The following is a 27,790-nucleotide window of genomic DNA, read 5'->3' on the forward strand; positions in this document are numbered from 1 at the left end:
TTTTGTAGAAAATAGGATTTATTATCACATTTAAGGTGAACACTGAATGTTCTAGAAATCTTTTATATACATCATCAGTAGTTTCAATTTATTCAACATACATAAAAAGCAAAGCCCACCAGGAAATACTTTCCTCCTGAGGACAGGGCACTTACAAGCCACTTCCATTTTTGACAGTGATTCACATTGACTTGGCACAGCTAGCAATAGGTTTGTTCCCAGAGTCACCTGCTTCCACCCGCAGACCCTCCTCAAAAATGAGAGCAGCAAACCAACAGGATTCACAGTGATGGAAGGAAAGGCATCTTGGGAGCTTCTACAAAAGCCCTGAGTTATGTCTCAAAGGTCAGGCTCTCAGGTTCTGAGTCCTGTGCCACCAACTCAGTCACATCACAGCATGATATAGTGTCACAGCTTCATTTCTAGGCAATTTTATAAAATTATTACAATTAGGAAGACAACATTGAACAGGTATCACAGCCCTTTTGCAGCAAGTGGTTGTCCCCCAGGTCAAGGATAAGGTAGAAACCTTCACTGGATGCTGACCTGTCACCACCACCCATGACACAGATGAACTTGGGCTGGGCGATCATCAGCAATGCTTGATGAGGGGTGTGTGGCCTGATGTCATTAGATGCCCAGAAATGGGGTCGTGAGGGGGAACATCAGGAGAGTACCCTGGGGTCCTGCGGAGGGGTGTGTCCCCAAGCCTTCCTCAAGCTCACACACAATGACAGCGGAGCCAGCACTGGCAGCTCTTTGGGGCACCTCCGCTAAGAGCCCTGGGCAGTAACCTGGGCAAGTCCTAGCTGCCATCCCAGCACCTTGGCTGCGGGTTAGCTCAGCTGGCCACAGTCTGTGATGACAATCTTCTTGGATGTCTTCCCACTCTTTGAACCAAAAGATTCAATTTTCTTCACAACGTCCATGCCCTCTTTGACGTGGCCGAACACAACATGCTTGCCATCCAGCCTGGGGTGCGAGACAAGCAGACACAAGAATAGCACAATGTCACTCAACAGCCCAGCCACTCAGTCATGGAAACATCTGCCAATTCTGATAGACCCCACTGATTCACTCCTGATGCTCCCAAACCCTGCTGAGCTCCCCCAACACACTCCAGCAGTTGCCCAGTTCCCAAGACAGGTTCTGCCACACACACTGAGACCTTGCCTCAGGCCACTTGGCCTGAACCCTGGTAACCTGGTCTCTGATAAGTGAGCTGTCTGTGACAAGTGTTCTGCCCGGGGAGATGATGGGATATTGAACTACACTGAAGTAAGATGTCTACACAAGGGAACCTCTTTCACAGTCAGGAACTGTGAAACGAGAGCCAACATAACAGGTGTGGAGGGACACAGAAGCCCTGAGCAACTCTTGATTTGAGAAAGTTCCAAGAATGTGAAAGGCACTTAGTCCTGCTCCAGTGAAGTCAAGAGTGTAACAGCCAAAGGTGGAAGTGGAAGGCCCATTAAAGGCTCCATGGAAGGAGAGAAGACGGGCAGCAAGACAGATCGCCCAGCCCTGATGTCCCATCTTTCTTGATTGAAAGGGAGAGACTAGGAGGTGTGCATCCCACCTAGGAAATCCTGGAAATGAGCTTAAGTCTTGGCTCCCAGCCAGCTGTTGGGCCCCCAATCCCAGTGGCCCAGGGCTAGAACACTAGGGACTCCGAACAAAGAAACTTACCTCTTAATAGAAGATTTGTCAGGGAAAAGACATCCCCGGAGCCCACAGGCATGTGGGAAAGGGGGCCAGAAGGGAGTTATCTACAGGCCTGAGCTAACACAGGGCTCGATGAAAACCTGCCATGAAATCCAACCATCTACTGCGGTGTTTTCCAAGGTACAGCCCATGATGAGGAGTGGTGGCTTGGACTAAACCAGGGGGGAACCTGCTTCTACTCAGGCCAAGGTGAGCCCTACTGGCTGCGGCATTTTCCAAGAGTGTGTGGCAGAGAAACCCTCTTGTGTGTGGGCGCAAAATACACAGCAATGACAGAAATCTGATTATGACAGAGTTGTAGGACAACCCGAATTCTCCCTCAATCCTTTCACTAACTTTCTCATATAGACACACAGGAGAGGGCTAGTGTCCCAGATGGGACATGCACAAAGTCTCCTCCCTCCCTCCATAAGGGCATCCCTCACCCCAGAGGGCCTGGGGTGGGGAACTCACCAGTCTGTCTTTATGGTGCAAATGAAGAACTGGGAGCCATTGGTGTTGGGGCCTGCATTTGCCATGGACAGAACACCTGTCAAAACAAGCAGAGGTGAGCCACAACACCCCAGGGGGCATCTCACTAGGAAGCCATTCAGAAGAGACAATGGCTTAAACCACATCAAGGACGTCTGAGTCTGCAGATCAGAAAACCAGAAGAGAAGCAGGCCCAACATGCCTGCCCTTGCTGCCTTCAAGGAAAGGGCCTTGGGGAAGCTCTCAATGAAAGAGCTGAGCAGGATCCCCAGTCCTGACTTCTAGACTTTTCCACACTCCACCATGGTCTCTCAGGGGATAACATGCAGGGTTTCTGCTTAAAGGCCCTCCCCATCCAAGTTCCCAAAGGGAAGGCAGTATTCCAAAGTCAGAACCTGGAAGGAGAAAACTCCAGGAAAACCCAACGGGCCAGAGTGCTAAGCCACCCCAGGGGACGCTGAAGGAAGGGAGGGGCACCCTGAGATCAGACTGCAGCCTCCTGGGGCCGCAACTGGGAGCTTAGAGAGGAGGACAGCAGTGCCACTCACCTGGCCCCACATGCTTCAGCGTGAAGTTCTCGTCAGGAAAGCGGCTCCCGTAGATGGACTTGCCCCCAGTGCCATTGTGGTTGGTGAAGTCACCTGCCTGCACAAAAGCACCCTCTAAGTGGTCCCATACCAAGCTGGCGGCCAGCAGCCCCCAACCCACTCAGGGCCCCCCCAGCCTGATAGGCATCCAGTGAAATGAGGACTAGTAAAATAATGAGGAAAATGAGCAAAAATAAAGTATAGTTAAGTATTTTCTGTTATAACAACGACCCTTGAACAGTGAGCTTTTTTTTTTTTTGTCTGAGGCAATTTGTAAGTAATCCTCCAATGAACCATTCTGGACTGTTTCTTAGTGACCCAGGATTTTCAACATACAGCTCTTAGAGGGTAACAAGGAAGTAGCCAGAGGCCATGTTCCTGAGTGTGGTCTAGGGGAACAGCAGCTGGCCGGGGTCAGTTCCTGAGGCTAATCACATTCCCTGTCCTGGCTTCATGTCCAGGGGTGCTGTTTGGAACACCCAGAACAGGGTCCCCCAGGGCTGGCATCCTTCCTCAGAGATTGCCTAAGATCCAGGACTTCCTTGGAGTGCTCTGACCAGAATAATCATGTGACTGCCCTGTGCCAGTCTCTGGCCATGGCCACACTGCAGTTTTCCTGAGATGTGATACTCAGGTGAACCAAACAACCTACCCAGTCCAGCTAAAGCATCCACAGATGCCTGGCAGGTGTCCCCAGACCTCAGGTCTGGGTCTCTGAGGGCCATTACCTCATGCCACAGAAAGCTCTCCAAATTTGGAAGTCCTTATCTTGACTCAGGATAGCCACCTTAGCTCCTGCTTCACCCCTCAGCCAAAGGAAGAACTGTAAGCTCTGCAGCAGAAAGGCCAAAGGGCTGGGCCCAGCTGGGCCCATAGCCACAGCCCTGTCTGCCCTTTTCTGCCCTCACCCCATTCAACACATATATAGGCATCACACAATGCCAGGAGCATCGGCCCCAATCCACTGCCAGCCACTGGGTCAGGGTGGAGGGAATGGGGATGGAATTCTGGGCAAAATTTCAGAAAAATCACACCATCCATGCCCCTGCCTTTAGGCTCCGCTGGCCCCAGGACATTAACCTCTGACTTTGAAGGTCTGCCAAAGAGAAGGCAATCCCAACACTGCCCAGGTCCTGACCCCTGGGAAGTTCTTGCTGCCAACCCTAATCCCCAAGCCTCTGACACAGCAATACTAACTCTTTTGAAAAACGAGTAAGACATATTACTAAAAAGCACATTCACTTAACAGAGAAAAATGTCCTTCATGGAACAGAAGCTCCAAGTTCAGGCATGCACATTCCTCTCTGCACCCTGTCTTCCTCCTCCTACCTCTTTCTCTCCATCCCCTTTGTCCAGTGTCCAAGGTATTATGCAAAAGGAGAAGGCCAGGGACTGCTGCCCCTTCAAAGCCTTAAGGTCCATTCCCTGTGCGCATCCATACCCCAACCCAGCTTGTCCCTTGAAGCCATTAATCTCCCTATGCAGCTAGGCAAGGCCATCCTGCCACTGGCCCCATTGCCTAATTTCTGGGGCAGGCAAGGGTCATAGCAACCCGGACAAGCTGCGGCCTGTCAGGGTGAAAGGACAAGGCAAGAGAGCAATGAGAAGAGCCCTCTGCCCCTGACCTTCTACAACTGGCACCCACACTATTAATGTTTACAATAATCCTTGGAGGCAGCTCCACATGCAAAGAGGCACAGAGGGCTGTGTTACCTGGCACATGAAGGAAGGAATCACCCTGTGGAAGGTCGAGCCTTTGTAGCCGAAGCCCTTCTCACCAGTGCACAGGGCTCTGAAGTTCTCTGAGGGGTAGAGGGAGAGGCAGGTCAACCAGACGAGTCCCCAACCTCAGGGACCAGCAGCCTTGGGTCCCCCAGGAGGTGAGCTGGAGATTGGCAGACCCTGGCCCACTTCCTGGATCTGCTCTGCCTGATTCACCTATGACTGGGACAAGTCACTTCCCTCTCTAACCCCAGTACCCAAACATGTGACAAGAGTATACAGTCCTGGCTAAGCTAACCAGGTCACAGGGACAAGGAATCCCAGGGCTGTGGGCACATTGGGCAGAAGGGAGGAGTTGTCTCTGGGAATTTACATGTGCCTTCCACTGGTTCTGAGGGTCTCAGCTACTACCAGACAGGTGGGCAGAGCCAACATGAGGCTCAGAGAGAAAGGTCACCCCATGGCACCCAGCAGCTGAGCTTCAAGTGGAACTCCCACCTGATCATGGTTTCTGAGCCAAAACACTTCCCACCAGCCCACAGGACTTACTTCACCTACTCCCTTCCATCTGGACACTAAGTTGCCCTTACCTGCTGTTTTTGGTACAACATCTGCTTTTAGCTATGGGGAGAGAAGAGGGACAAAAGAAGATAGTTAGTCCAGAGGTAGGCGCAGAAAGGAGCCTCCTCACCACCCTAATCCCACAGTGGCCAAGGAAGTGTGAGAAAGAACCACATGGCCATTCCACTCCTGTTACTCCAACCCTCCCTCCAGGAGGCAGCCGAAGCAGTTATCATTTCTGGCAGCCACTTCCTGAACCCAGGACTGGGAGGAGGCAGCCTCAGTTTCCTAATTTATCAGAAGGGACTAATAATATCACCCTGGCCCACTTCCCACTTCCGGGGCAGAACTGACAGAGGGACTGGCCCCAAACCGTTAGAGACTCAGGGCCTAGACTAGGAAGATGCCAGTCCAAGCTCCTGGATGCACAGATGGGAAACTGAGGCCCAGAGAAAGGCAGGAAGGTATGGGTAAGGAAGGGAGGTTGGAGCTCCACCCAAGGAGGCCGCTTGCCTCTCAGCTTCAAAGATCATTCTTACAGTAAATGAGGGCAGGGAGGATACTCCCCATTTCCCAAAAGAGAAATAAATAAATAAATACCAAGGATTCCCAGGAAACCAGATAATCCATACTAACTGACCCCTTTATTCAAAGTGGGGATAGACTAGGGCTTCCTCTCCATTACTCTGTAGATCATGTGTTTCTTGCTTCTGAAAGGGAGAGAGGCAGGTGCTGAGTGTCCACTCCTAGAAGGAGGCTAGGACTGGGACTCCAGGCACACTGCCCCATTCTCAGGAGCGCCATCCCGAGTTCACCCGGTGGTCCGGCCGTGGCCTGCTGGGCACTCACCACCCAGAAGAGGAGGGTCACGGCCTAAGCCACTTCTCCCTTCCATTACCCAGCACCCCGCGCCTCGAGTGTGGGCGGGACGGCTGCGCAGACCCAGGGAGCACCTGGTGTTATGCAAGGGCTGCCACGTGAGCGCCCAGCGGGCCTGCGGCCGGTACCAGACCGACACCTAGGAGCTCAGCGCACAGACCCGGGCCTAATGGGCCTCGGCACCCCTCCCCCAGCCCGCCGGCAGCGTGGCGCTGGGCCTTCACCCTCTACAGGCTGACCTTGAGCTTCGACCTCCCTACAGGTCTTTCCTAACGCTTCCACAATTCCGCGGGAGGCTGCATGAGACTAAGCTGATATACCTTCTCAGAGAGGGGGAAACTGAGGTCCAGGGCCCGGAGGTGGGAGGCTCAAGGTCATCAAGCGCGCCAGGCACAGCAGAGGGCCGGGGTCCAGGGCTGCCCCAGGACGATCCCGCACGCCCAGGCCAGCCCTGTCGGGGCGAGCGGCTTACCTCCAGCACCACGCGGCCGAGTGGCTGCCCATCGGCGCCGACATCCAGGTACACAAGCGGGTTCCCGGAGGAGGAAGAGGGTGGGTTGTGGGCGCCGCCGCTGCTGCAGGTGCGGGCCGCCGAGAGGCGCAGCGGCGCGGAGCGAGGGACCGGGAGCAGGCCAAACAGGCGGGAGCCGCAACGCAGCGCCAACATTGCGGGCGCGATTGGGGCGGGAAGCGATGCGAGAGAAGACTACGGCAGCAGAGGTCACACTCCCAGGAAGCGATCCTTGATGACCGCGCGCCGCCACTTTTATTGGCCCGGCCGGCTTTGAGGCTCCGCCTCCGTCACACCCCCTCCAGGCTTGTCCGCGGGCGACCCCTACTGGCCACATAGGACGGGGCAGCCAGTTCGTGGAGCTGAGGAGCTTCAAGTCTCTTGCACAACCATGCAGCTCCATTTTTATGAGGATCTCAATAGATTTTTAAAATTTCCTATTTTAAAAGGAAAAAATCCGGGATGGGGTTGTGGCTCAGTGGTAGAGTGCTTGTCTAGCATGCATGAGGCACTGGGTTCGATCCTCAGCACTACATAAAAATAAAATAAAGATATAGTGTCCACCTAAAACTAACAAATAAATATTTTAAAAAATAAATAAAAGAAAAAATCCTAACTTCATGGTTAACTGAAAATATGACCATCCATGTTTTTCTTCTAATATAATGGAAGTCTACCTTTGTGCCCTGTATATAGAGACAACTCAAGCCAAATGACCCCCTGCCACCACTCTCCCCAGAGGTGCTGCAGACAGAAATACAGAAAGATGATAGCACTGAGAGTTAGAGAAAGGTGGAGATCAGAGAACTGATTAGAGAGGGATAGGGCAGGTAGGAGGAAGCAGATAAGCAGAGACATCTTGCAAGTTACCTCACAAAGTGACCACAGGCCTCCTTGTCCTGATCTGAGCCTATCTCTAGATGCTTCTAGAGACCAGACCCTCTTCCAGAAATGCAGTGTGGTCCTACAGTGCTCCTGCCAGGTCCAAAGCCCTCTGAGGCTGACTCCTCCTCCCCAAACCCACAGACTGACAGCTCTGGTGGTCCACACAAGCCAGGCCAGGCGGGTGGCGTTCCCTCCCACCAACACTCACCCTGAAATAGAGAGCTCCTGTCCAAACTCACAGCACCTGCAGGTAGATGCACAGCAGCCATCCCATAGGGAGTGCAAGGGAAAGTGACAAAACATGACACAGAAGAGAAGGGACCTCAGAGAGGGGGACCACAGCAGGGGATTTAAACCCCAAATTACTTCATACAGCCTGGGAGGCACAAGAGGCCCTTAGTAAAAGAGTACCAGCAAGGGTCTGAGAGGGCATCTGGGCTCACCCCTGTACTCCGCTGATGAGAAACTGGCCCAGAAAGAGCAGTTTTTTGACCCTAGAGGATCCTAGAGTCCCGCTACCAGTCAGTGCCAATCCTTCCAGATACCTAGTAAAGGAGTGATGATAACCCTTACCCTGCTTTCTAACCAAGTCTGTTCTAAGGGGAAAAAATGAAGGAGAAAGAGGAATTAATCAACTGTTAGCACTGTGCCCAAGAGTGTCAGTAATGGATAATGTAGGCCAACTATTTGGGACTTAGGACCCAGACAGCTAGGAGTGTCAACTGCAGGGGCCCAGAGGCCTGAGGTAACAAGAGAAGGAAGCAAATTCTTGGAGGCAGGTGGACTTGAGCTGGGACCTGCTCTGGACTAACCTACCCCAGTCCTTGAGTCAGCTTATGGGAAGGGGTTGGGCAGCCATATGCTAGGCAGAGCAGTGTCCTAGCCTCCTGAGCATGCAAGCTTGACCCCTTTTCTGGAAATTCACAACCCCCTTGTCTATATTTCTGTCCTAGCAGGAGTCTGGGCATTCATTGAAGCCTCAGTGGGATGCTGCCTAGGTCCCAGTCCAGCTTGGGGCCTCACTTTGCCCTGGGGAGTGGCCCCTCTTTTCTTGTGATTGTGTCCTGAAGTAAGCAGGCCTGAATGGGGCACCCACTTGCTCCCTACCCCACCTAATCCCTTAGTGTGTCTCCCAGACCCCTCTAATATTCAGACACACTGTAGATTTGAGGGAGGGCAGTGGCTCATCTCCCAGGCCCTGCAGTGAAGCTTTCTGAGAGCCAAGGCCCCCAGCAGCCAACCCCAGCCCCTGAGCTCACACAGCCCCCAACCATATCAACAGGGGTCTTTGGAACACTGCTCTCTCTCAAGCCTGCTCTTAGGACCTTAGTTTATTCCCCACCCTGATGCTGCATGAGCAGTCCTACCCAAGGAGAGCTGCTATCATTCACACAACCACTTCCACTCTATATTTCCCCAGCCCTAAGCTCACCTGCCTATCACATCTGCCTGAAAGGCAACCCCATTTACAGATGGGAAACACAGGCCCCAAGAATTAGGGGAGTGAATGGCCCAAGGACGGTGTTGGAGCTGCGCCCTATCTGACTTCAGGATTGGGGTTATTGCATGTCAGTCCTCCTTGCCATCATCAAGGAGCTGGGAATTGGGACAGAGTGGGGTAGGCAAGAGAGAAGTCTTGGACAGATGGGCCAGAAATACAGAAGCCGAGGAGGTAGCCAGGAGCTATGGATCTCAGGGATCAGGGAGAAGGTTTCCACTGGGGGATCATCTCTGACATGACTGTGTCTGAGAGAGAGACCCAAAGATATAAAGAGGTGATTCTAGAGGGGAATAAGCCAGTGCCAACCCAGACAAGGAGAGGTCAGGGCACTGATATTGAGCATGAGCCCAGAGGCCTGTAGAGGCCCAATCACAGAGCCTGGAGGCCAGGCCGAGGTCAGACACTGTTGGATAGCACTGGAGAGCCACAGAAGGTGCTGTGCCCCCACCCCTAGCTTTCTTCCTTCAGATTATTTCTCCTTCCCTTTTTGGAAAATCAAACATCATCATTGCCTCCTGTCTAAGCCAGAGAAAAGTTCACCTTCCCCACAGGCTTGGTTGATGTCATCCCTATCTGTGCTGTCCTCAGTGGTATCAGGAAGAGAGACAGTCCCCAGGCTGAGCCATGGCTGAATACATGCTCAGCCCTTGAGGACACTGGGCCCAGGTGAGATCATGTAGGTGTTGGCACTCACCTGGCTCCCCAGCTATTTGCGACTCTGTGTCATCCTCAGAGACAGCAGTGTTTCTCCCCACTTGGCCCACGTGACTTCTTGTCCAGGGTGCGGATGGTTGTTGCCACCTGGGGATCCTATAACTGTGCCTGTAAGGCTTCACAGAGTGGCAGTGCTGGGCTCAGATTCATGTTTGGCACCTGCAAACTAAGGTGCTTGTGGGAGCTGGGCAGGTGACATAACTGTGATACCGGTGGAGAAGACATAAGTAAAAAGGGGAGGGGACACTCTATCCAAATGGCTAAGGCATAACCCAGTTAAAGGGTCATTGCTGCCAGGCCAGCGCTTGTAGGTGGGACTGTGGGTCCAGAGTAGCCAGCCAGGTGTTCTCATTCTCCAGTAAAACCTGAAGACTTCAGATGTCATGCAAATCTAAATTTTAAATGTTGGTAACTAATTTTAAAATAAAATTAACCACTAGTGAGCCATAAACAACATATCTGCAATCCAGATGAGGCCTCAGGGACAGGAGTTCCTAAGTTCTGAGGGAGAGAACTGAAGCTCAGAGAGGTACAGTGACTTTTCCAGGTCACACTGCAGGGCAGTAAGTACTAGGACTATAGCCAAATCCCTGTCTTCCCTCTTGCCAGGGTCCTTTTTCTTCCTGTGTCTGGGCCCTGAGCTTCACCCTGGGTATAGGCAGTTAGAGTGCAGTGTGTCTGTGGCTACAGGCGGCTGTTTGCACAGCAGGGGTGAATGCTGTGGTTGTCCTGGGGTGTGAAGTTAGGGTTGTGCTAGAGAGGGCCTCCAGGGTGAACCAGGGTGAAGGCAGGCAAACCTGCTCCGCACAGGGTGAAGTTTTTGTCCTGAAGGCTGCGTTTGCTGTCAGTGTCAAACTCTGAGTGCTGTGGCCTGGGCTGCTGCCTACATAGCAGTCTGTAGGTAGAGGAGGCCTTCATCTCTCTTGGTCCTGCTTGAGGGGCTTGGGGTCTGAGCCAGCACCTGGCACAGAGGTTCTCAGTGACCCTGCTGAGAGGCGATTGTGATAGCTTTGCTCTGGGGCTGCTCCCCTGGGGAATCTCCAGGCTTCATGCAGTTCATATGAAAGCTGTAGCTTGTGCTGGCTTCCAGGACCCAGATCAGTATGGAGGGCAGGGAGAGGCCAGGGCCTGGAGTGGGCGGGGTGTCCACCTTAAGGTCCAGGGTGGTGACAGGCACAATGATCAGGGAGACACCCCAAGGGGAAGAGTCCAACTGGGCCTTACATCACTCACCTGTGTGATCAAGGTCACCGCAGACCCCCAGGGGGCTCAGCAGGGAATGGCTCACACTCCAGCTGCCTGGTTCTGACTCAATCTCCCCAGCGCAGTTACCCAAACTCAGAAGTCCAGGGAGCTCACCTTCCAGTCTCTGCATGTCCACTGTGGGCTGGGTGACCCCAGGGACTGAGAAGACTTCCTGAGAGGCCTCCACCTAGGGGAAGAGCTGCGGGGACTGGAGAGACAGGCGGCTGGGAAAGGGAGGCTGTCCACCAGCCTGGGCCTGGCCGCGTGGGCTTTGGAGATGGCAGAACTCTGATGCAGACCTGGCTCCCCACTCCTTCCTTCATGAAATGAACCCATGGCGTCCCTCCATCGTATTCTCTGAGCCCCTGCCATGGGCTCCATGCTGGTCTAGGTTCTGGAAATAGGTGATCGATGGACCCAGGGGTAAACTCACATTCTTAGGGAAAAGAGAGAACAATCAAAAGACTTCCAGAGAGTGATATGTGTTACATCAAATGTGTTACATTGCCATTTGCTAGAGTGACTGAGTCAGAGTCCCTTCTAGGGAGGCTCCAAGTGGCCTGACCACAGAGGGGACATTCGGACCCAGTCACAGGTGGCTGTGTGAACTCAGGGAAATATTCTGCTTGTTTTTGTTTTGTTTTATGCCTCAGTCTCCTCATATGTAATGACGAGTTAATAACACCTGCCTCGCTGAATTGCTCATACTAGGAAGAACAACATTACAAAGGCCCTTGAACCTACTAGGAGCTCAGGGAATCAATGAATGAATGAATGAATTAGTGAATGGATGAATGAATACTGCCCAGCCCAGGCCAGCTGAGGATTCACAGAAGGGCGATTTGCATGGATGATATTGTAACTTATGGTGGGATCCTGTGGGGGTTTGTGGGTGGGTTTTTACTACTTCCCATCCCAGGCTCTCCTTAGAGAATTAATAATGCCATCCCCGCTTCTAACTGGCATATGACATTTGGAGTCTTCCTCACCTGAAAGTATACTCACTCAGTGTCGTGGCTGCTGCTGCTAGATTTTTGTTTTGTTTTGTTTTGGGTACTGGGGATTGAACTCAGGGGCACTCAACCACTGAGCCACATCCCCATCCCAGGCTTGTATTTTATTTAGAGACAGGGTCTCACTGAGTGGCTAAACACCTCACCATTGCTGAGGCTGGCTTTGAACTCGAAATCCTCCTGTTTCAGCCTCCCAAGCCGCTGGGATTACAGGCATGCGACACTGCGCCCAGCTGTGGCTTCTTTTGATCCACACAGTTTGTGAGGCTGGCTGGGTGGGGTTGCACTCTTCTGATAGAGTAGGAAAGATGGGGGCTCCAAGTACATGGGGGTGGGAGAGCAGCCCAAACAGCCAGTGTTTAGGTTTGGGTTCTCTCCACTCTATAGAGAAAAAGTTGTCATGCACCCTTTCCCCATTCCCGCCCTTACTGACAGTCTCTAAGTGGCTCCCAGTGATGCCTGAGAGCCTGGTGCAGTCCCCTGGCCTTGAGTGCAGGGTAGATCAACTGATCCAGATTCTAATGCACACAGTACAGCTGCATTGATGGGTCCGTGAAAGGTTTCAAAGTGACTGATTCCTACTCTGAGTGTCCTCTCCATCCCCTCCCCCACCATCTCTCCATACAGAGACACACACATCACCAGCTCCCATGTCATGAGGACACCAGGCAGCCTATGGGGAGGTCCCCACAGTAAGGACCCAAAGCCTGCCAGCAGTGTTCTTGGACATGGAGCTTCTGCAGCCTGCCAGTGGCCTCATGGATGGACTCAGAAGTGGATCCTTCAGCTCCAGTGGAGACTTGGGATGACCACTGCCCCAGCCCATAGCTCTGCTGCAACCTCCTGAGAGGCTCTGAGCCACAGGCGCCCAGCAGCTAGCCCACGCCTGGATACCTGCTCTGCAGAAACTGGTAATCCATGATTGTTGGTTTAAGCCACTAGGTGTTGGATCATTTGCTCGGCAGCAATAGATAGCTAATACACCAAGCATCCCACCCCCACCCCCAGCCACAGCCTTTTGAAGATTCCATTGCCTCACACACAGTTGATTGCTGATCTGCCATCTCAGCAGCTTCAATCACCAGCTGCTTTTGGCAGAGACTCCACAGGCACAGTCAGGGAGAACTGGCCTTGCAAGACAGGACTTCCTTGTCTTGGTGGAGACAGGGAGTAGGCTGGCTCATTGGTCTCATTCCTCTGAAGGTGAGTGGATGGAGCTAGAGGGAAGGAGCTAGAGGAAGTCTTCAGCAAGGGGGCTCGAGCCTCATTTTGCAACTCTGCCCTGGGTTCTATACAAAGGCGACACCCTTGAGCCACAGGAGATTGTTAGCCCTGTCTTACAAGTAAAGGGATGGCGGCATGGAGAGTGTAGCTGGGTTGTCCAGGTTCACACTAGGCAAAGTGGAGAATGGAATTCTGTCTTGGCTCTGTCTTTCTTCGGGACTTGGTGGGCTTCCTGTGGCTCTCTGAGATGGATTATGGCAGACTTCATCTAGTGCATGAAGTCTTTTTCCAGCTAACCTTACATGGTGCTTAGTAATATAGATCTATGGTGCCATCCAGTCCTAATGATAATGGCACAGGAGGGTCTCTGGTTCCCATGTGATAGATCCCAGGTGGCTGAGTTGGACTTGACCCCTTGGCTGACTCCAAAGTCTGCACTGTCACCCACTGCCCAGGTCTTCTTGCCCCAGGGAGTCTACCCTTGGCCTCCAGCCCTGCAGTGCCAGCCTCCCACACTGGGTGGGAATTGTGTAAAGAGCTCAGTGCTGTGGGTTCTGTACTGCTCAACTGTACACAAACCCACAGCACTGGACTGTTCACACAGCTCCCACCCAGGGTCAACAGGAAAAGGAGCTGGTCAGCAGGACCCAAGACGTCCCCAAGCCAGCCTAGAGTGGCCCTTTGTGCATGCTTCATTCCCACCCTTATTTACTGTTTGCTGATTTTCAGTGGTTTTTCTCAACACCTCATTATCTAGGGAAAGGCCTGCGCCCTTGCCAAGGCTGGCTTGCTCAAACTTCACCTGACCCTGGGCTCTCCACCCAGGGAGGCAAACAGCCATAATTCTGCAGTCTCCTCTCTCTTTCTTGGTCTGTTGATTGGCAGAGTTTTCTTGAGTCTAGGGACCTGACCCTCTTAATCTCTACTTACTAATTCTGAGAACTTTCTTTCCTCTGTTGAAATAAATTCTCTTCTAATCAACGATGTTTGCCTTCTCATCGATATTGCCCACCATTGATCACAGGTGTTTATCTTTTCTTCCAATTAAAATAAGCACTGCAGCCTTAAGTGCTTGATAACAAAAGAACAGCTATCCTTTATTGCAATTTAATAAACTGCACTCAGCAAGTGTTTATAATGTTATTTATTAATTCCTACATGGCCCTGGAGAACTAGCACTAACTGCTCTTTATAAATGTGGCCTCCAAAGCTGACAGAAGTGTCACAAGCCATTCCAGATCACGTGGACCTTCCTTCATGTTAAGTAAATGGCCAAGAAGCTGGTATTTGGTCCTGCTCTGCCTAAGCCTAGACTTTGGCTCCTGCCTTAAACATGATCTCTAGTGTCATTAAATTGTAGCATAAAATGTCAGAAGGCCAGACTGAGAGAAATCTCAGTTTATGTGACAAATGTCTCAGATTTTAAGTGAGCCGTGGCTCAAATAGTTGATTGACTCACAGGCTATATTCCTAAGACAATGTCCATGTCACAGGTCCTGATATTTGGCTTGTCCAGGCACATCTGAGGAGCACAACAGAGGCCTCAGCTCCATGGGGGCAGCCTTGCAAATTCAGCAGAAGTCCCAAGGAGATGGGGCAGGGATCCTGTGAATCAAGGGTATGCAGAGCAGGTCTGGCTTCTTTGTTCACTAGAGGAGCAGGTGGGGTGGACACAGTGCCGCCTCCAAAGAGATGAGAGGTGCATTGAGTCAGATGCCACAGCACAGAGGTCCCATAGCCAGGTCCAGTGGAACCAGATTTGGGTTACTTTAGGTGAAACAGCTTTCTGTCATCATTGGTGTCGCACAACAGTTTAATAAGTTTCCCGTTGCTGGAGGTGTGCAAGAGATGCCAATCAGAGGTGCCCCCAGAGTATACCTACCCAGTGTCGTGACCCAGGAGGTTCCTTCCAATTCTAAGACTCTGATTTAGTTCCCCTAAGTCAAGGCTGCCTGGGGAAGAAGAAAGTTCAGTATATGATCTCAAAGTGCAATATCCAAGTCCTTTGTTGACATCTTGGACAATAAAGTGTAACATGAGAAATAAAAGCCAGAAGAGAATATTGGTATATGGTTACTGGTTTCAAAATGGTTCAAATTTTCTAAGCATAGAAGAAAATGAAAGGAAGTATAAGGGAAAATGTGGAACTATTTGGTGGTCTAACTTTACTACACCTGTGCTTCAAAAAGCGCCACTGGCCTCACTGGGGCAGAGTAACCTGGCCTTCTGTATTCCTCACTGCCCTGTTCCCTTGTGCTCCAGAGCAGGTGCACCTCAGAAATGAGAACAAAGATGTCAGTATTTGGCTTTGATCTTTCAAAAAATTCCTTAGGACCTAGACCTGCTTTGGAAACTACCCATGAATGTTCAGCCCGTCTTCCCATCTGGCCTCTACCTCGATCTTCCCCCAACCTGCCAGAGACCCTCAGGTTGGAGGAAGAAGAGAAGGGCACAGAGTGAGACCCACAGAGGGAGCACGAGGACCCCCAAATGAGAAATCTGAAAGCAGAGGTGACTGGCGCTGAGTGGGTTGAGCCCAGGGAGGGATCACGCCTCCTTTTCCTGATGGGTTTAGGAATGTTGTGTGGTGTGTCTGGGGTCAGCTCCAGTACTCCCCCAGCCATGGTATGGCAGAGGCAGCAAGGGACAGATTTCCTGGAGACCCAAGAGGGCACAGAACAACCCACAAGCCTAAAGAACCGAAGGCCTCAGAAATAACAATAGGGGCTCTGCAAATGGACCAGAGCCAGATGGAATGAAGGATGTTGCATGACACCAGAGGAATCAAGAAGGACAGCTGTAACAGCTGCCCTCAGCCCTGCCATCTGGGCACCTCGGGAGTCCCCAGGAACTGAGAGGCAATGCCAGAGAAAAGACAGGGCAAGGGGCTTCACCCAAATCACTAAACTTGTGAAAGAAAATTAGTTAAGTTATAGAAAAGTACATGATTAAATGAGCAACCAGGGAAGATATCTGGGATATATGTGTAACTTTAATGCAAAACGATTCATGGAAATCAATAAGGAAAATTCTAACACTATAACAGGAAATACCTAGAGAGCATGATCAGGCCATCCCCACAATGCCAGATATTGATGATCAATAATTATAAGAAAAAGAATGTTGGAACTCTCTAGAAGTCAAAAGCAATGTCCATAAAAGGGATGTGATGTCATTTGGCATCACTGGCCTTTTTCATTGTTCGTCATTTATCTTTAAAATACCTCTTGCTTGTTCGTGCTTCTCTGTGGCAGCCCAGGCTCCCTCATGACTGCCCCATATGGCACCTTGAGGATGCATGGCTCACACCTCTGTCTGCAAGGAGCACCCAGTCTGCTGCACCCTGAAATCTATGGCCCAAATGTCTGTCCCCAAGCCAATGGCTGAGTGTAGCAGGCATCCTACGGCATCCCTTCCTGGGAGACACAGAGCCCTCTGATGGCCAATTTTGGCTAGTGGGCTCCTCAAAGGGCATCCAACCCAACCAGATTTGGATCATGATCCTGAAAGATACAATCCCAAACACCATCATCCCAATTGTTGAAATCCCCAAAGAGCAAAATCCCTCAAGTATAAAATCCAGAAAGATCAAAATCTCAAAAATATAACTCAGGAAAGAATCATTTAAAAAAATCTTTGAAAGACTTTTGTTTTCATCTAAAAAAAGAAATTTATTGAGAAACATAAAAACATGGCAGAGCTCTTCATAGAACTCTTTATACAATAATATAGGCAATAATAGCATGCATACTCTTTCAAGCATAGAGACTCAGGTATTCTAACAACAGTCACAGGCATAACAGTTGTGAGCAGACAAACTACATTCATAAATAGTTGGACATGGTGGCACATGCCCGTAATCCCAGCTCAGGAGTCTGAGATAGGAGGATTGTGAGTTCAAAGCCAGCCTCAGCAACAATCAACTCAGTGAGACCCTGTCTCTAAGTAAAATACAAAATAGGGCTGGGGTCGTGGTCCAGTGGTTGAGTGCTCCTGAGTTCAACCCTTTGTGCCCCAAAGTAAATAAATAATGGAAAAAAAAAAGCGTGATGGGTTGCCACCATGTGTGCAATTGTCTGAAGAGCTGAGTGTTCAAGAAAATTTTATCTTTCACAAGTGTAGATACACACAATTTTTTTCTCTATGTTTATTAAGGAAGTTTTGACATTTTTACAGGCATGCACAGTGCCTGAACATAAAGTCAACATTGTGATAATGTCCTTTGCGTGGTCAGATTTGCAAAAGAAAATACACAAATGAATTTGAACTCTCTAAAAGTCTTTATATGGTTTACATCTTCAGTATTGGAAATGATTTGAAGATGAACTACACAGCATGGAGAATTGTAAACAATGATGCTGACAATTTAAAATAATGGGAAAAATCTAAAAAAGGAAAAACTAAAAAGAGCATTCAGCCTGTGACACAGTGGGTTCAAGGGATAGGTCACAGGCAACTGCACAGAGCTGTTCCCAGGAGTGGGTGGACCTTCACGATCTTGCTTGATACCTGCTTTTCCCCCTTTCTTTCTTTCAGGGCACGGCTCTCATCGGGGAGTCTGCTCACATTCATTTGAACGTGGTGCTGTTCTTTCTGAAATTCTTTTCTGATTCCCTCGCTGACATGACTGTTCCCTATTACATTTTCCATCTTCTATGCCACAACTCTGTGGCCGTGGGTACAGAAGCCCCCAGCCCCCAAGCACTCACTCATGTGCAGACCAAGAATGTGCCTGGAACCGCCCTGGTGAGGGGAGCTCAACTTCACTGCACAAGATCTTCTTATCCCACTGTGCACATAATGATTTTTCAACCAGTCAGTAACTTCACTGGCGGCTTCAGGCAAATGTGGCTTTAATTCATTAAAAGCCCCCAGAATCTCATCAGCTGGAAGGAACATCAATGCCGACAAATGAGGCATTTTTAAACTCAAGTTTTCATAGCTGGCTTATTGCGTGGCCAATGCCTTCCCTGGGGCTCAGTTTCCTGCCCTCTTCTGTAGCCTCCCCCCACTCCCTGCCATAGGAATGATGGTTTTCAGGAATTGTAGTTTGCAAAATATTCCGGATTTTAATCTTCCAGGACTGTGACTTTCAGAATTTGCATTTGGGGGAGTATGGTATATGGGATCAGCTCTTGGGATCATGATCCGCACCACACACGGACCCTCCTTCCTCTCTCCCTCCCTCCTGCCTGCCTTCCTTCCCTCTCTCCATCACTCAAGGTCCCACATGACTCATTGGGACTGTTCTGTCTCCTTCTCTTTCCCTCTTTCCTGCCTTGGTGTCTGCTTTCTGGAGGGGCCCTGCTAACACCCACCCTGGACTGGCTTCCTGCCTTGGGGGTCCATGGCCAGCCAGGTGGGGCCCTGCTTAGGGAAGACAGAATGGACTGCAGGATGGGCAGGGGTAGCCTCAGACGGTGACTCTGGTCTGCCCCAGCCTGGGCCCCCCTGAGGACAGGCTATGATGGGGGAGCCCCACCCTACCCCAGCGTCCTCTGGCCAGGCCCACTGCCCAGTGGTTCTGGGCCTGCCGGAGAGTCTGACTTCACATTCGAGGTGACTCCTATAGGTGCTGTTGGCTCTCTGCACTCTTTGCTGCTGGGCAACGAGTTCTTTTCTGAATGGAGACCCCGGGACCACATGGCCTAGGTCATCATGGATCATCCTCCTGGATTATGAGACAATCTGCTCTCAGGTCTCTGTCTCTGCCCCCAGGTCTCTGTCTCTGCCCCAACTCTGTGCCTAGAGCAATAGTTCTAAAGCACAGCCATCACCCCGGGAAACTCACAGAACACTCCTCACCTCCTGGAGTCAGCAGATTACTCCCTCACCAGCCTCTGCTGGGCATGGAGGGAAAAGGGCTGTGGGCTCTGACAGCCTGACCTACAGCTGGGCTGCCCCCTGACTTTCAGGAAGACCTTGGGAAAGTGACTTTACATTGCTGTTATTAAAACATTCTCTGAAGGTGGCTGCCGGGGTCCAAGGAGATGCGACAGGTAAAGTGCTCAGAAGAGTGAGCAGAGAGTCCACTCTCAGCCTCTCTGCCTGATTGAGGGCCTGTCATTACTGGCAGGAGTAGATGTGGCCCTGAGGCCCCAGGTAGCAGAGCCCTGTGAGGTGGGCCAAGCTGGGTGTGGAGAGGTCAGGGAGGCACCTTCTCGTGCGGGACATGAGTGGTTGCTCGTTGCCTGGTTCTGATCCCAGTTCTAGTCCCATCAGGCTCTGTGGCTGGATTGTCACTCACAGTCCTGTCCTGCCCTTGCCCACTGGCTACTGTGTAGGAGCCTTGTTTGCTGAGTTCCCGGTCCCGCCTGGCGCCAGCCTGTCCCACTCAGTTCAGCCCTTCCTCAGGGTTGTCCCTACAAGCCATCTCCCCCAACAAAAGGCCAGTGTCCTTGGGAGGGCAGGTGCTGCCCAGGCAGGACTGCAGCCCGGCCTGCCAGGGAGCTCTGGGCTGTCAGACCTCAGAGCAGCAATCGGGGCCTGGTCAGGCCAAGGGCAGGGCTGGCAGGTTCTTGGTTGATATTTTTGGTTTTGAGCCACTGTCCCCAGGAAGGGGTCAGGGAGGTAGGCCGAGGCTCGGGCCAGGGAGCTGAGGTGCATTTGCCAAGGTGGTGGCCAGAGGCCAGATGGGGGCCTCCCAAGAGGGATGCTGGCTCTCTTTCCTCCCCACTACTGGCCCCGGCTCCACCTCAAGCCTTTAGGACACAGCTTGACCTGAGGCCCAGCTGCAAAGAGCTGGAGTCTACCTCATTTTCAAGCCAGGAAGGAAGAATCCACACTTTCACAGGGGATTTGGACTCCCCTTCTGTTCTCCCCTCTCATTTTCTGCTCTGTCAGCCCTAGAAACTCCTGAGCAGGCCCACCGTGTGCCTCTCTGCTGCCAGTCTAGGCTGCCTACCCATCCCACAGGGCCAGACTTCAAACTCACAAGTGATCAGAGATGCCCTCTGGGGGTCACTTCTCTGAGCACAGCCTGGTCACAAGCAAGATTTAAGCCAGTGGTGGGCCAGGGCTACCAACCATCTCTGACCACTTCAGTAAAGCCCACGTATCTAAAACAAGGGAGGAGAGAACCGTCTTTTCTGTTTGCCGCTCAGACCTGTGGGAATCAGACTATCTACAAATACTGGAAGGAGAGACAGAGAACAAGGACAAATAAATGAAAGTTTCAGAAACTAAAGAAAGCTAAAGACTTCAGGACAACATGAGGATAGATAGAATTCTGTCAAGGATTTTGTGAATGTTGTATTTCCCCGCATCAGGTCTTAAGCTCCTGGGGGGTCTAGTTCATCTCACTAACTGCTCCACTATCTCAGACGCTCAGTGCCCGTCATCACTCAGTGGTAGCAATAAATATCAGATCAATCAATAGATGGGTAGATGGATGAGTGAGTGGATGGATGAAGGCCGGTGGATGATGGCTGAGCAGGGAAGTTGATGGATGGATGGGCTGCATGGACCAGGATGGGTGAGTAAATAACTCTGACACCAGAGGGAAGACGGAATGGAAACTGGTTTGACCCCGACCAGCACAAAACCTAGGCTTGTCAAAGGTTTCTTACAGAGGATGTCAACAGTGCTCAAGAGAAAAGGTGGATGACTTTGATTTCATGAACACAGGTCATGCCCATTCAATGGAAGACATCACTTCAGAAATGGAGTTAAGAAATGAAGCCATGAACTAGGTAAGGTGGCACATGCCTGTAGTCCCAATGACTTGGGAGGCTGAGGCAGGAGGATTGCAAGTTCAAGGCCAGCCTCAGCAACTTGAACTTCTGTCTCAAAATAAAAAGTAAAAAAAGGCTAGAATGTAGCTCAGCGGTAAAATGCCCGTGGGTTCAATCACCAGTGCCAAAAAGAGAGAAAGAAATGAAGCCATGAAGTGGGAGGAAATATTAAAAATATATACACATGAGCAAATATATCTTGTACATGTAAAGAATTCCCACAAATCAATAAGAAAAGGTAAACAGCCTGATAGACAGTAGTCAAGTGACTTGTGCAGGAGTTTCACACACACACAGACATACACAAAGGTATCCAAATGACTCATAAGCATGTGAGAAGGTACACAGCATCACTAATCATCAGGGAAAAGCACAGTAAAGCCCCAGTGAGATACCTACCAGACTGGCTCAAATTAAAAAGGATTGCTGGGGATGTGGTGTAACTGGAACTTTCCTATGTTGCTTGTGGGAGTATAAATTGGTACAATCATTGTGGAAGACTGTGTGGCACTTATCTAGTAAACCTAAAAATATACCTATCTATGACGCAGAAATTCTTCTCCTAGGCATGTATCCAAGAGAAATCAGCATGTATGTCCCCACTAATAGTCTATCAGAACCCCAAACTTGAAGCAATCAAAATACCCATTATCAGTAAAACGGACACATGTAAATGTACTTCCTAACAATGAATATTACTCAGCAACAAAAAGGAATAAATTATGGATATACATAATAACATGAATGAAGCTCACAGACATCATGCCAGAGGAAGATAAATCATATACTGTATGATTCTATCTGCAGGCAGGACAAGAATTAGCAAAATCTCATCTATGGTGACAGAAGTCAGAGTTCTTTGTGGGGATGGGGCTCTCTGGAAGGGAACACAGGAGCCTTTTAGAGTCCTGTGAATGCCGCCATCTTGATCTGGGTGGTGTGGATGTGTGTAAGCAGTTCTAACTTGACATGGATGATGTGTGCACTCACCATATTTATATGTTAGACCTCAATAAAACTTTTTCTAAACCAGACACATTTCCTTTATTCTAGAAGAACTCAGGGTGCAGCAGGGAAGAGGGAGGAGCCCAAGGCAGTGTTAGTTCCGCCCTTCAAAGCCACAGGATTATCAGGATTCAGCGCCAGATGTTTCGGAGGAAACTTGTGGGAAGAGGCTGAATTTTGTCCGAGGCCAGGGGGCTGCATCAGATGAGGAGGAGGAGGAGGCTCCTATAGGGAAGGCTGTGGGATGGGGAAGATCAGGACCGGGTGACACACACCTGGGATCTTCCCACCAGTGTGCCTCCGGCCACGCACACCTCACCTGCAGAGATATGCAGGAAGCCTGCCAGGGGTTTCTGTGCCACCCTGTCCTACCCTTCGCTGCCCCATTTGAAAGGTTGTGACCCCTTATGTGCTTCCTGCCACTCTCTCGAATGGTGTTCCTGGGAAGGAGGATCTGTGTTGGCTTCTGTGCCAGCTGCCAGATGAAATCAGAGGTATGTAGGAGCAGGTGGGGAAGGGAAGGCCATAGCTGTCTCCTGCCCCCAGCAGCCTCTCCTCTGTGACTCAGGGAGGCTGAGCTCCACCTTCAGGTGGTTCTCCACCCCCTGGAGCTGAGAGGGCTCACCAAGCTCCTGCGCTCTCCCAGCAGCAATCACAGCTGGAAAGCCCGAGGGTTCTGTCTGCTGACCTCACTGAGCTAAAATCACCTGAGCCCCTCCTCTCATGAGTCAGGGAGTGTCATAAGATGTAGGCACAGGTGACAGCTTGTGAGGCCTCCCTGTCAGCCATGGGACAGCCAGGACCTGAGCTGGCTCAGGCAGGAAGCTCACAGGTGGAATGGGACTGGGCAGAGGGGTTATCACAGGTGCCAGGAGAGGAACCCTCAAGTTGCCCTCACCTTTTCCTCCTCTTGCCAATCAGGCAGCCATGGTGCCCTCCGTATGTCCTCAGCCTCCTGCCATCCATCCTCCCTATTCTGCAGCCCCTGCCCTAGGTCCAGGCTACAGCCTCTCCCCTTAGACACTGCGGGAGCCCTTGCTGCCCTCCAGCCCCAGCCCCTCAATCCAAACCATCGAGCTTCCAGGAGGAGCACTTCCCCCTCCTTGGTCCAGAAATGATTGACGCGCAGTAAGATGCACAGACCTTAAGGGTAGAGTTTGAGGAGTGTTTACCAATACATTTCCCTGGGCAACCAGCACCTCAGTCAAAGAGTCAGTCATTTCCATCACCTGAGAAGGTTCCTGGATCCCTTCCAGGCAACCAGCCTGCCTCCCAAACAACAAGGGTGCTGACGTCTACCCCACAAAGGAGTTTTGCCGAGTCAGGAGTTTCACAAAGAATGGAATTTCATATTAGTTACATAGCAATACTCTCTAATGTGTGGCTTCTTTCACCCACAACATTTTCACCCCTCATTCAACTTTTGTGGCTTTTATTGTTGATAAGTTTCCATTTTATGATTGTAACTCAATTTGTTTATCCATTCTTTTATTGGTCAATAACTCGGCTGCCCCTGTCTATGACTGCTCTGGATAATGCTCCTCTGACCTTTCGTAGACAAGCTTTTATCTGGACATATCTTTATTTCTCATGGGTAAGGAGCTATATGTTGAATTGCTGGGATGTATAGTCAATATATGTTATTTTTATAAGGAACTACCAAACTTTTCCAAAATAGTGGTCCCATCATGAACTGCCACCAGGAATAGGTGGAAGTTCCGGTTGCTCCACATATATGACAGCCCCTGGCATTGTCAGTCTTGTTAATTTGAGCCATTGGAGGATTTTTTAAAGGCCACATCTAAATGACTTATATGTCCATCAACTGGTGAATGGGGAAACAAAAATGTGGCAAATCCATGCGATGGATTATAATTTGGCAATAAAAAGAATTGCAGCATTAGCTGGGCACAGTGGCCAATGCCTGTAATCCCAGTGACTGGAAGGCTGGGGCAGGAGGAATGTGAGTTCGAAACCAGCCTCAGCAACTTAGCAAGACCCTAAGTGACTTAGTGAGACCCTAATCCTAAATAAAATATAAAAGGATGGGGATGTGGCTCAGTGGTTAAGTACCCTTGGGTTCAATCCCTGGTACCAAAAAAAAAGAAGAGAGAAAGGAAGGAAGGAAGGAAGGAAGGAAGGAAGGAAGGAAACAAGGGAAAGAAAGAAAGGAAGGAAAGAAAGAGGGGGAGGGAGGAAGGAAAGACATGAAGTATTGACACGTGCTACAACATGGGTGAACTTTGAAGACACGCCAAGGGAAAGGAGCCAGTCGCGGGAGACCACACATTGTATGACCCCATTTATACAAAATCTGCAGAAAGAGAGCCCGAGAGTAGATTAGCCTTGCTTAGGCTGAGGGAAGGGCAGGCCTAGAGGGTGATGGCTTATGGGCAAGAAGTTTCTCTTTAGGGTAACAAAGTGCCCTAAAATTCATTGTGAATATATTAAAAACCACTGAATTAGATGCTTTAAATGGGTGTGCAATGTGTATCAATAAAGTTGTCCAAAGACCAAAATTCACCACATCTAGTTAGTAGCTACCCCCTGTGCCCCATTCCACCACCAGTGTCCTCGGGGTAAAGATCCAGATGCCCAAACCTAGAGTCAACATCTCCCTCTTCTAGAGCTGCCTCCAGATGTGAGAGACACCATCATGCCCCTGAGTGTCCGCACACGCTGTTCCCTCTCCCTGGAATGCTACCCGCCCCCCTGACTCATCCTTTCTGGTCCAGCTCATCTGACAGCCTTCCCTTCTCCTCTTCTGTTCCTTCATCCATTCCTTGATGCAACATTAGGCACCTGCCATGTGCCAGGCTCTGTTCTGTACACCAGGGAGACAACAGAAAACAAAGCAGACTAAATCCTTCATGGAGCTGATGTGTCGTCTGCTGGACAGGCAGGGACTGAGCACTTAGCAAATGCACAGTCTTGTGTTCCAGGCCCCACCCTCAAACCTCCTCCACTTCCCCATGGTGATTGTCCCCTTACCTCCTACTTTTTTTATTTTTAAATGCAGTACTGAGGAATGACCCCAGGGGTGCTCTATCACTGAGTTACATTCCCAGCCCTTTTAATTTTTTATTTTGAGACAGGGGCTCAAATTGCACAGGCTGGCCTCAACTCCAACTCCTGCGGACTTGCATGATTTAGCAGTGGGTCTCCCCTGCCAATAGGCTAGAAACTACAAGAACTCCAGCTTGCTCTCCTGGGCACTAAGGCAAGGCTGATAGTGTCCTTCACAGTTTATATCCCCTTGCACAGTAATCTCATCTGATCAGCAAGCAGGGAGTTGGGGAGACACAATGTGAAGGCAGGATACTCACTGCCCAGATGAGATAATAAGACCCTGAGAAGAGAATGGCTGGATTGCACAGCTGCAGGACTGTGAGAGCAATCTGGCTTCTCTCACTCCCTGCCCTGGGCAGCTCCTTGTGGCCTGGCCATCTCTGAAGGCTGAGGATGGGTGAGCCTGTACCAGGGAGTGGTTTCAGGTCCTGCTGGGATCATGGTGCTGGGCTGACCTGTGGCTCAGGATGCTGCCTATGTTTCCATCACTCAGACTGGGGCAGCAGGGGACAGGAGCAGCAGTGAGTCCTCTGAGCCTCATTCCTTGCCCTCAACCCAGCTCAGATGAGTCACTAACACCGAAGCATGAAGATGTCCCCTGGTCTCCTTCCCCAGTGGACATGCAGTTCACAAGGAAAGCCAAGGACAGAGGCCTGTGGGAAGGCCTCCTTCCTGGAGTGTTTAATCCTCGTGTGGTTCCAGGCATCCCTCCTGATGGCACTGTCCTTCAAGCCTTGACATACCCTGGCTCCTTTTTTCCTTGTTCCTTCTAGTCTGTTCTGATGGAAGCAGAGGTGGGGCTCTACAGTAGCTGGGGCCTCCTGGAACCCACATCCCTGGTCCTTTCTGGATTCTTTTTCTTTGGCTGCCTGGGGTCAGGTCCCAGATGGCTGGTGGCCACCGAAGGAAACTAGTAAGAACCTGGCTACATCTGCTCTTGGTTCCTGACTTGCCCCTGGCCATCACCTGACCTGATTCACCTGCTCTTAGTCACTTGTTTTTGGTTGACTACAGACAATACTTCTGCCACGTGGGTCCTTGGATCACCTTCTCCCAGGCTCAGCCTGTAGACATCTCCAAACTCCATTCTTCCCAAGGAGGGGGATTCGAGACTCACTCTCCTGTCTCCAGGTTGCTTGTGAATAACCCTTTCTTATGCAGACCTTGTCATTTCAGTAATTGGCATGATGCATAGCTGGCCAGACAGGCCTGGATTGGTCACAGGAAGCACTTTTCTTCAGCTCGGGCCCCCTTCTGTGTTCCTGGAAATGTGGCCCCTATGAAAGTGCTGAAGGGGGTGGGCGACACTTGAAAGTCTCAGAGACATTGTGGCTGGGAAGAGGAAGCAGGCATGAGCCTATGGAAAGCACCTGAATGTTTTCCTCACAGACAAAAGGGGGTGGTGGGGATTCTCCCCAGGCCTCTGCAAAGCTTCAACAGGTACCTCAGATTATTTTCTCCATCTCTTCCTACCATCTCCTCTTTCTCCCCTCTTTCTCTTAGGACACCCCATCTTTCCTTGAAGCCTAAGCCCTCTGGGTCCTTGAACTATCATCCTGCTGGGACTGGCAAGGAGAGGAAGGAAGGATGGACCCCATCTCCCATTCCCTGAGCTGTGCTCTTCTCAGATTTCTACAGATCTGCACATCCGGCACCACAAAGATGGCTTCCTCCAAGGTGAGGGTCTGCTCGCCATTATTGTGTGGTGAACAACCCTGGAGCAGCTGCTTCCAATAATAACTGTGGCTGGTCCTGCCCACGGATCTGGAGGCTAGCTGCATTCACCTGCGTGGCTCTGACTCGAGGGGCATGCGGCCTCATCCAGGTGGTGACTGGGCTGGGGTCCTCACTCAGGTCTGATGTCAAGCTGAAAAGACTTTGTTTTTCCATATAATATAATTGCTTATTTATTTTAAGTCTGAAACAAGCCACTAAAAAGCTATTGCTATGTTCAGAATGTTTGTCCCTCCAAAACTGAAGTTGAAATTAATTATCAATGTAATAGTATTTGAAGGTGGAGCATTTAAGAAATGATTGGACCACAAGGGCTCCAGTTTCATGAGTGGGTTTAATGCCTTATTCAGGAGGGGTCTCTCTCTCCCCATCCCCCGTCTTTCCATGCAATGGTGCAACAAAAAAACTCTCATTAAACTTCCCACTCTCTAGGACTATTAGCCAATAAGTTTCTTCTTATAAATGTCTCCGTCTGTGGTATTCTGTTAGAGCAGCACAAAACATATTAAGACAGCTATTAAACTAGTAAAGGATTCAATAAGCCATCAGACACATGATAACTGAAAAAATTCAGAACTGTTTCATATATAAGCAATAATTAAATAGAAAATGTAACTGATATTGCCTCCTCAAAAGGGATAAAAATGTAAATACTTACATCTAACCCTAAACTGAAATTCTGCAATACTTATATGAAAACTACAAATATTTACCAAAGAAATAAATACTACATGTTCTCGAATAGGAAGAAGCATTTTTTTTCTTTTTTTTTTATTTGTTCTTTTTAGATATACATAACAGAAGGGTGTATTTTGACATATTATACATGCATGGAGTATAGCTTATTCTAATTAGGATCCCATTATAGATAGACTTTTTAAAAGGAATAATTAATTTTATTAGTATGAACAATAGTCGGGTATCCTTTAGCACGTTCTTTGCTTACTGTATCAGAAATAAAATGCAATTACAGAGCTCTTTATCCTAAAGTCAGAAAGAACTGGTGGATTTAAACCTTACTCCCAAACTACAATTATACCAAATGGAAATCTTGTTTAAAAAGCTGGATTGTGGGCTGGGGATGTGGCTCAAGCGGTAGCGCGCTTGCCTGGCATGCGTGCGGCCCGGGTTCAATCCTCAGCACCACATACAAAGAAAGATGTTGTGTCCGCCAATAACTAAAATAAATAAATAAATATATATATATATAT

At 50.1% G+C, this 27,790-nt stretch overlaps 1 protein-coding gene and 1 long non-coding RNA gene across 2 annotated transcripts; one reads left to right on the plus strand and one right to left on the minus strand.

Annotated features, from left to right (window-relative positions):
- Positions 1-6,701, minus strand: Ppif (peptidylprolyl isomerase F). The gene is made up of 6 exons (XM_027931420.3): positions 6,418-6,701; positions 5,096-5,126; positions 4,497-4,585; positions 2,745-2,841; positions 2,179-2,254; positions 1-972 (listed from the first exon to the last, which is right to left on the minus strand). The coding sequence occupies exons 1-6, from the start codon at positions 6,610-6,612 to the stop codon at positions 837-839; spliced, it is 624 nt and encodes a 207-aa protein (XP_027787221.1). The 5' UTR covers positions 6,613-6,701; the 3' UTR covers positions 1-836.
- LOC139705423 (uncharacterized) lies at positions 5,998-27,790 on the plus strand. Its single transcript, XR_011707313.1, has 3 exons — positions 5,998-6,465; positions 12,442-12,725; positions 26,349-27,790. It is a non-coding gene; the product is annotated as an uncharacterized lncRNA (long non-coding RNA).

Source organism: Marmota flaviventris, chromosome 4 (genome assembly GCF_047511675.1).
Source record: "Marmota flaviventris isolate mMarFla1 chromosome 4, mMarFla1.hap1, whole genome shotgun sequence".
NCBI classification, from domain to species: Eukaryota; Metazoa; Chordata; class Mammalia; order Rodentia; family Sciuridae; genus Marmota; species Marmota flaviventris.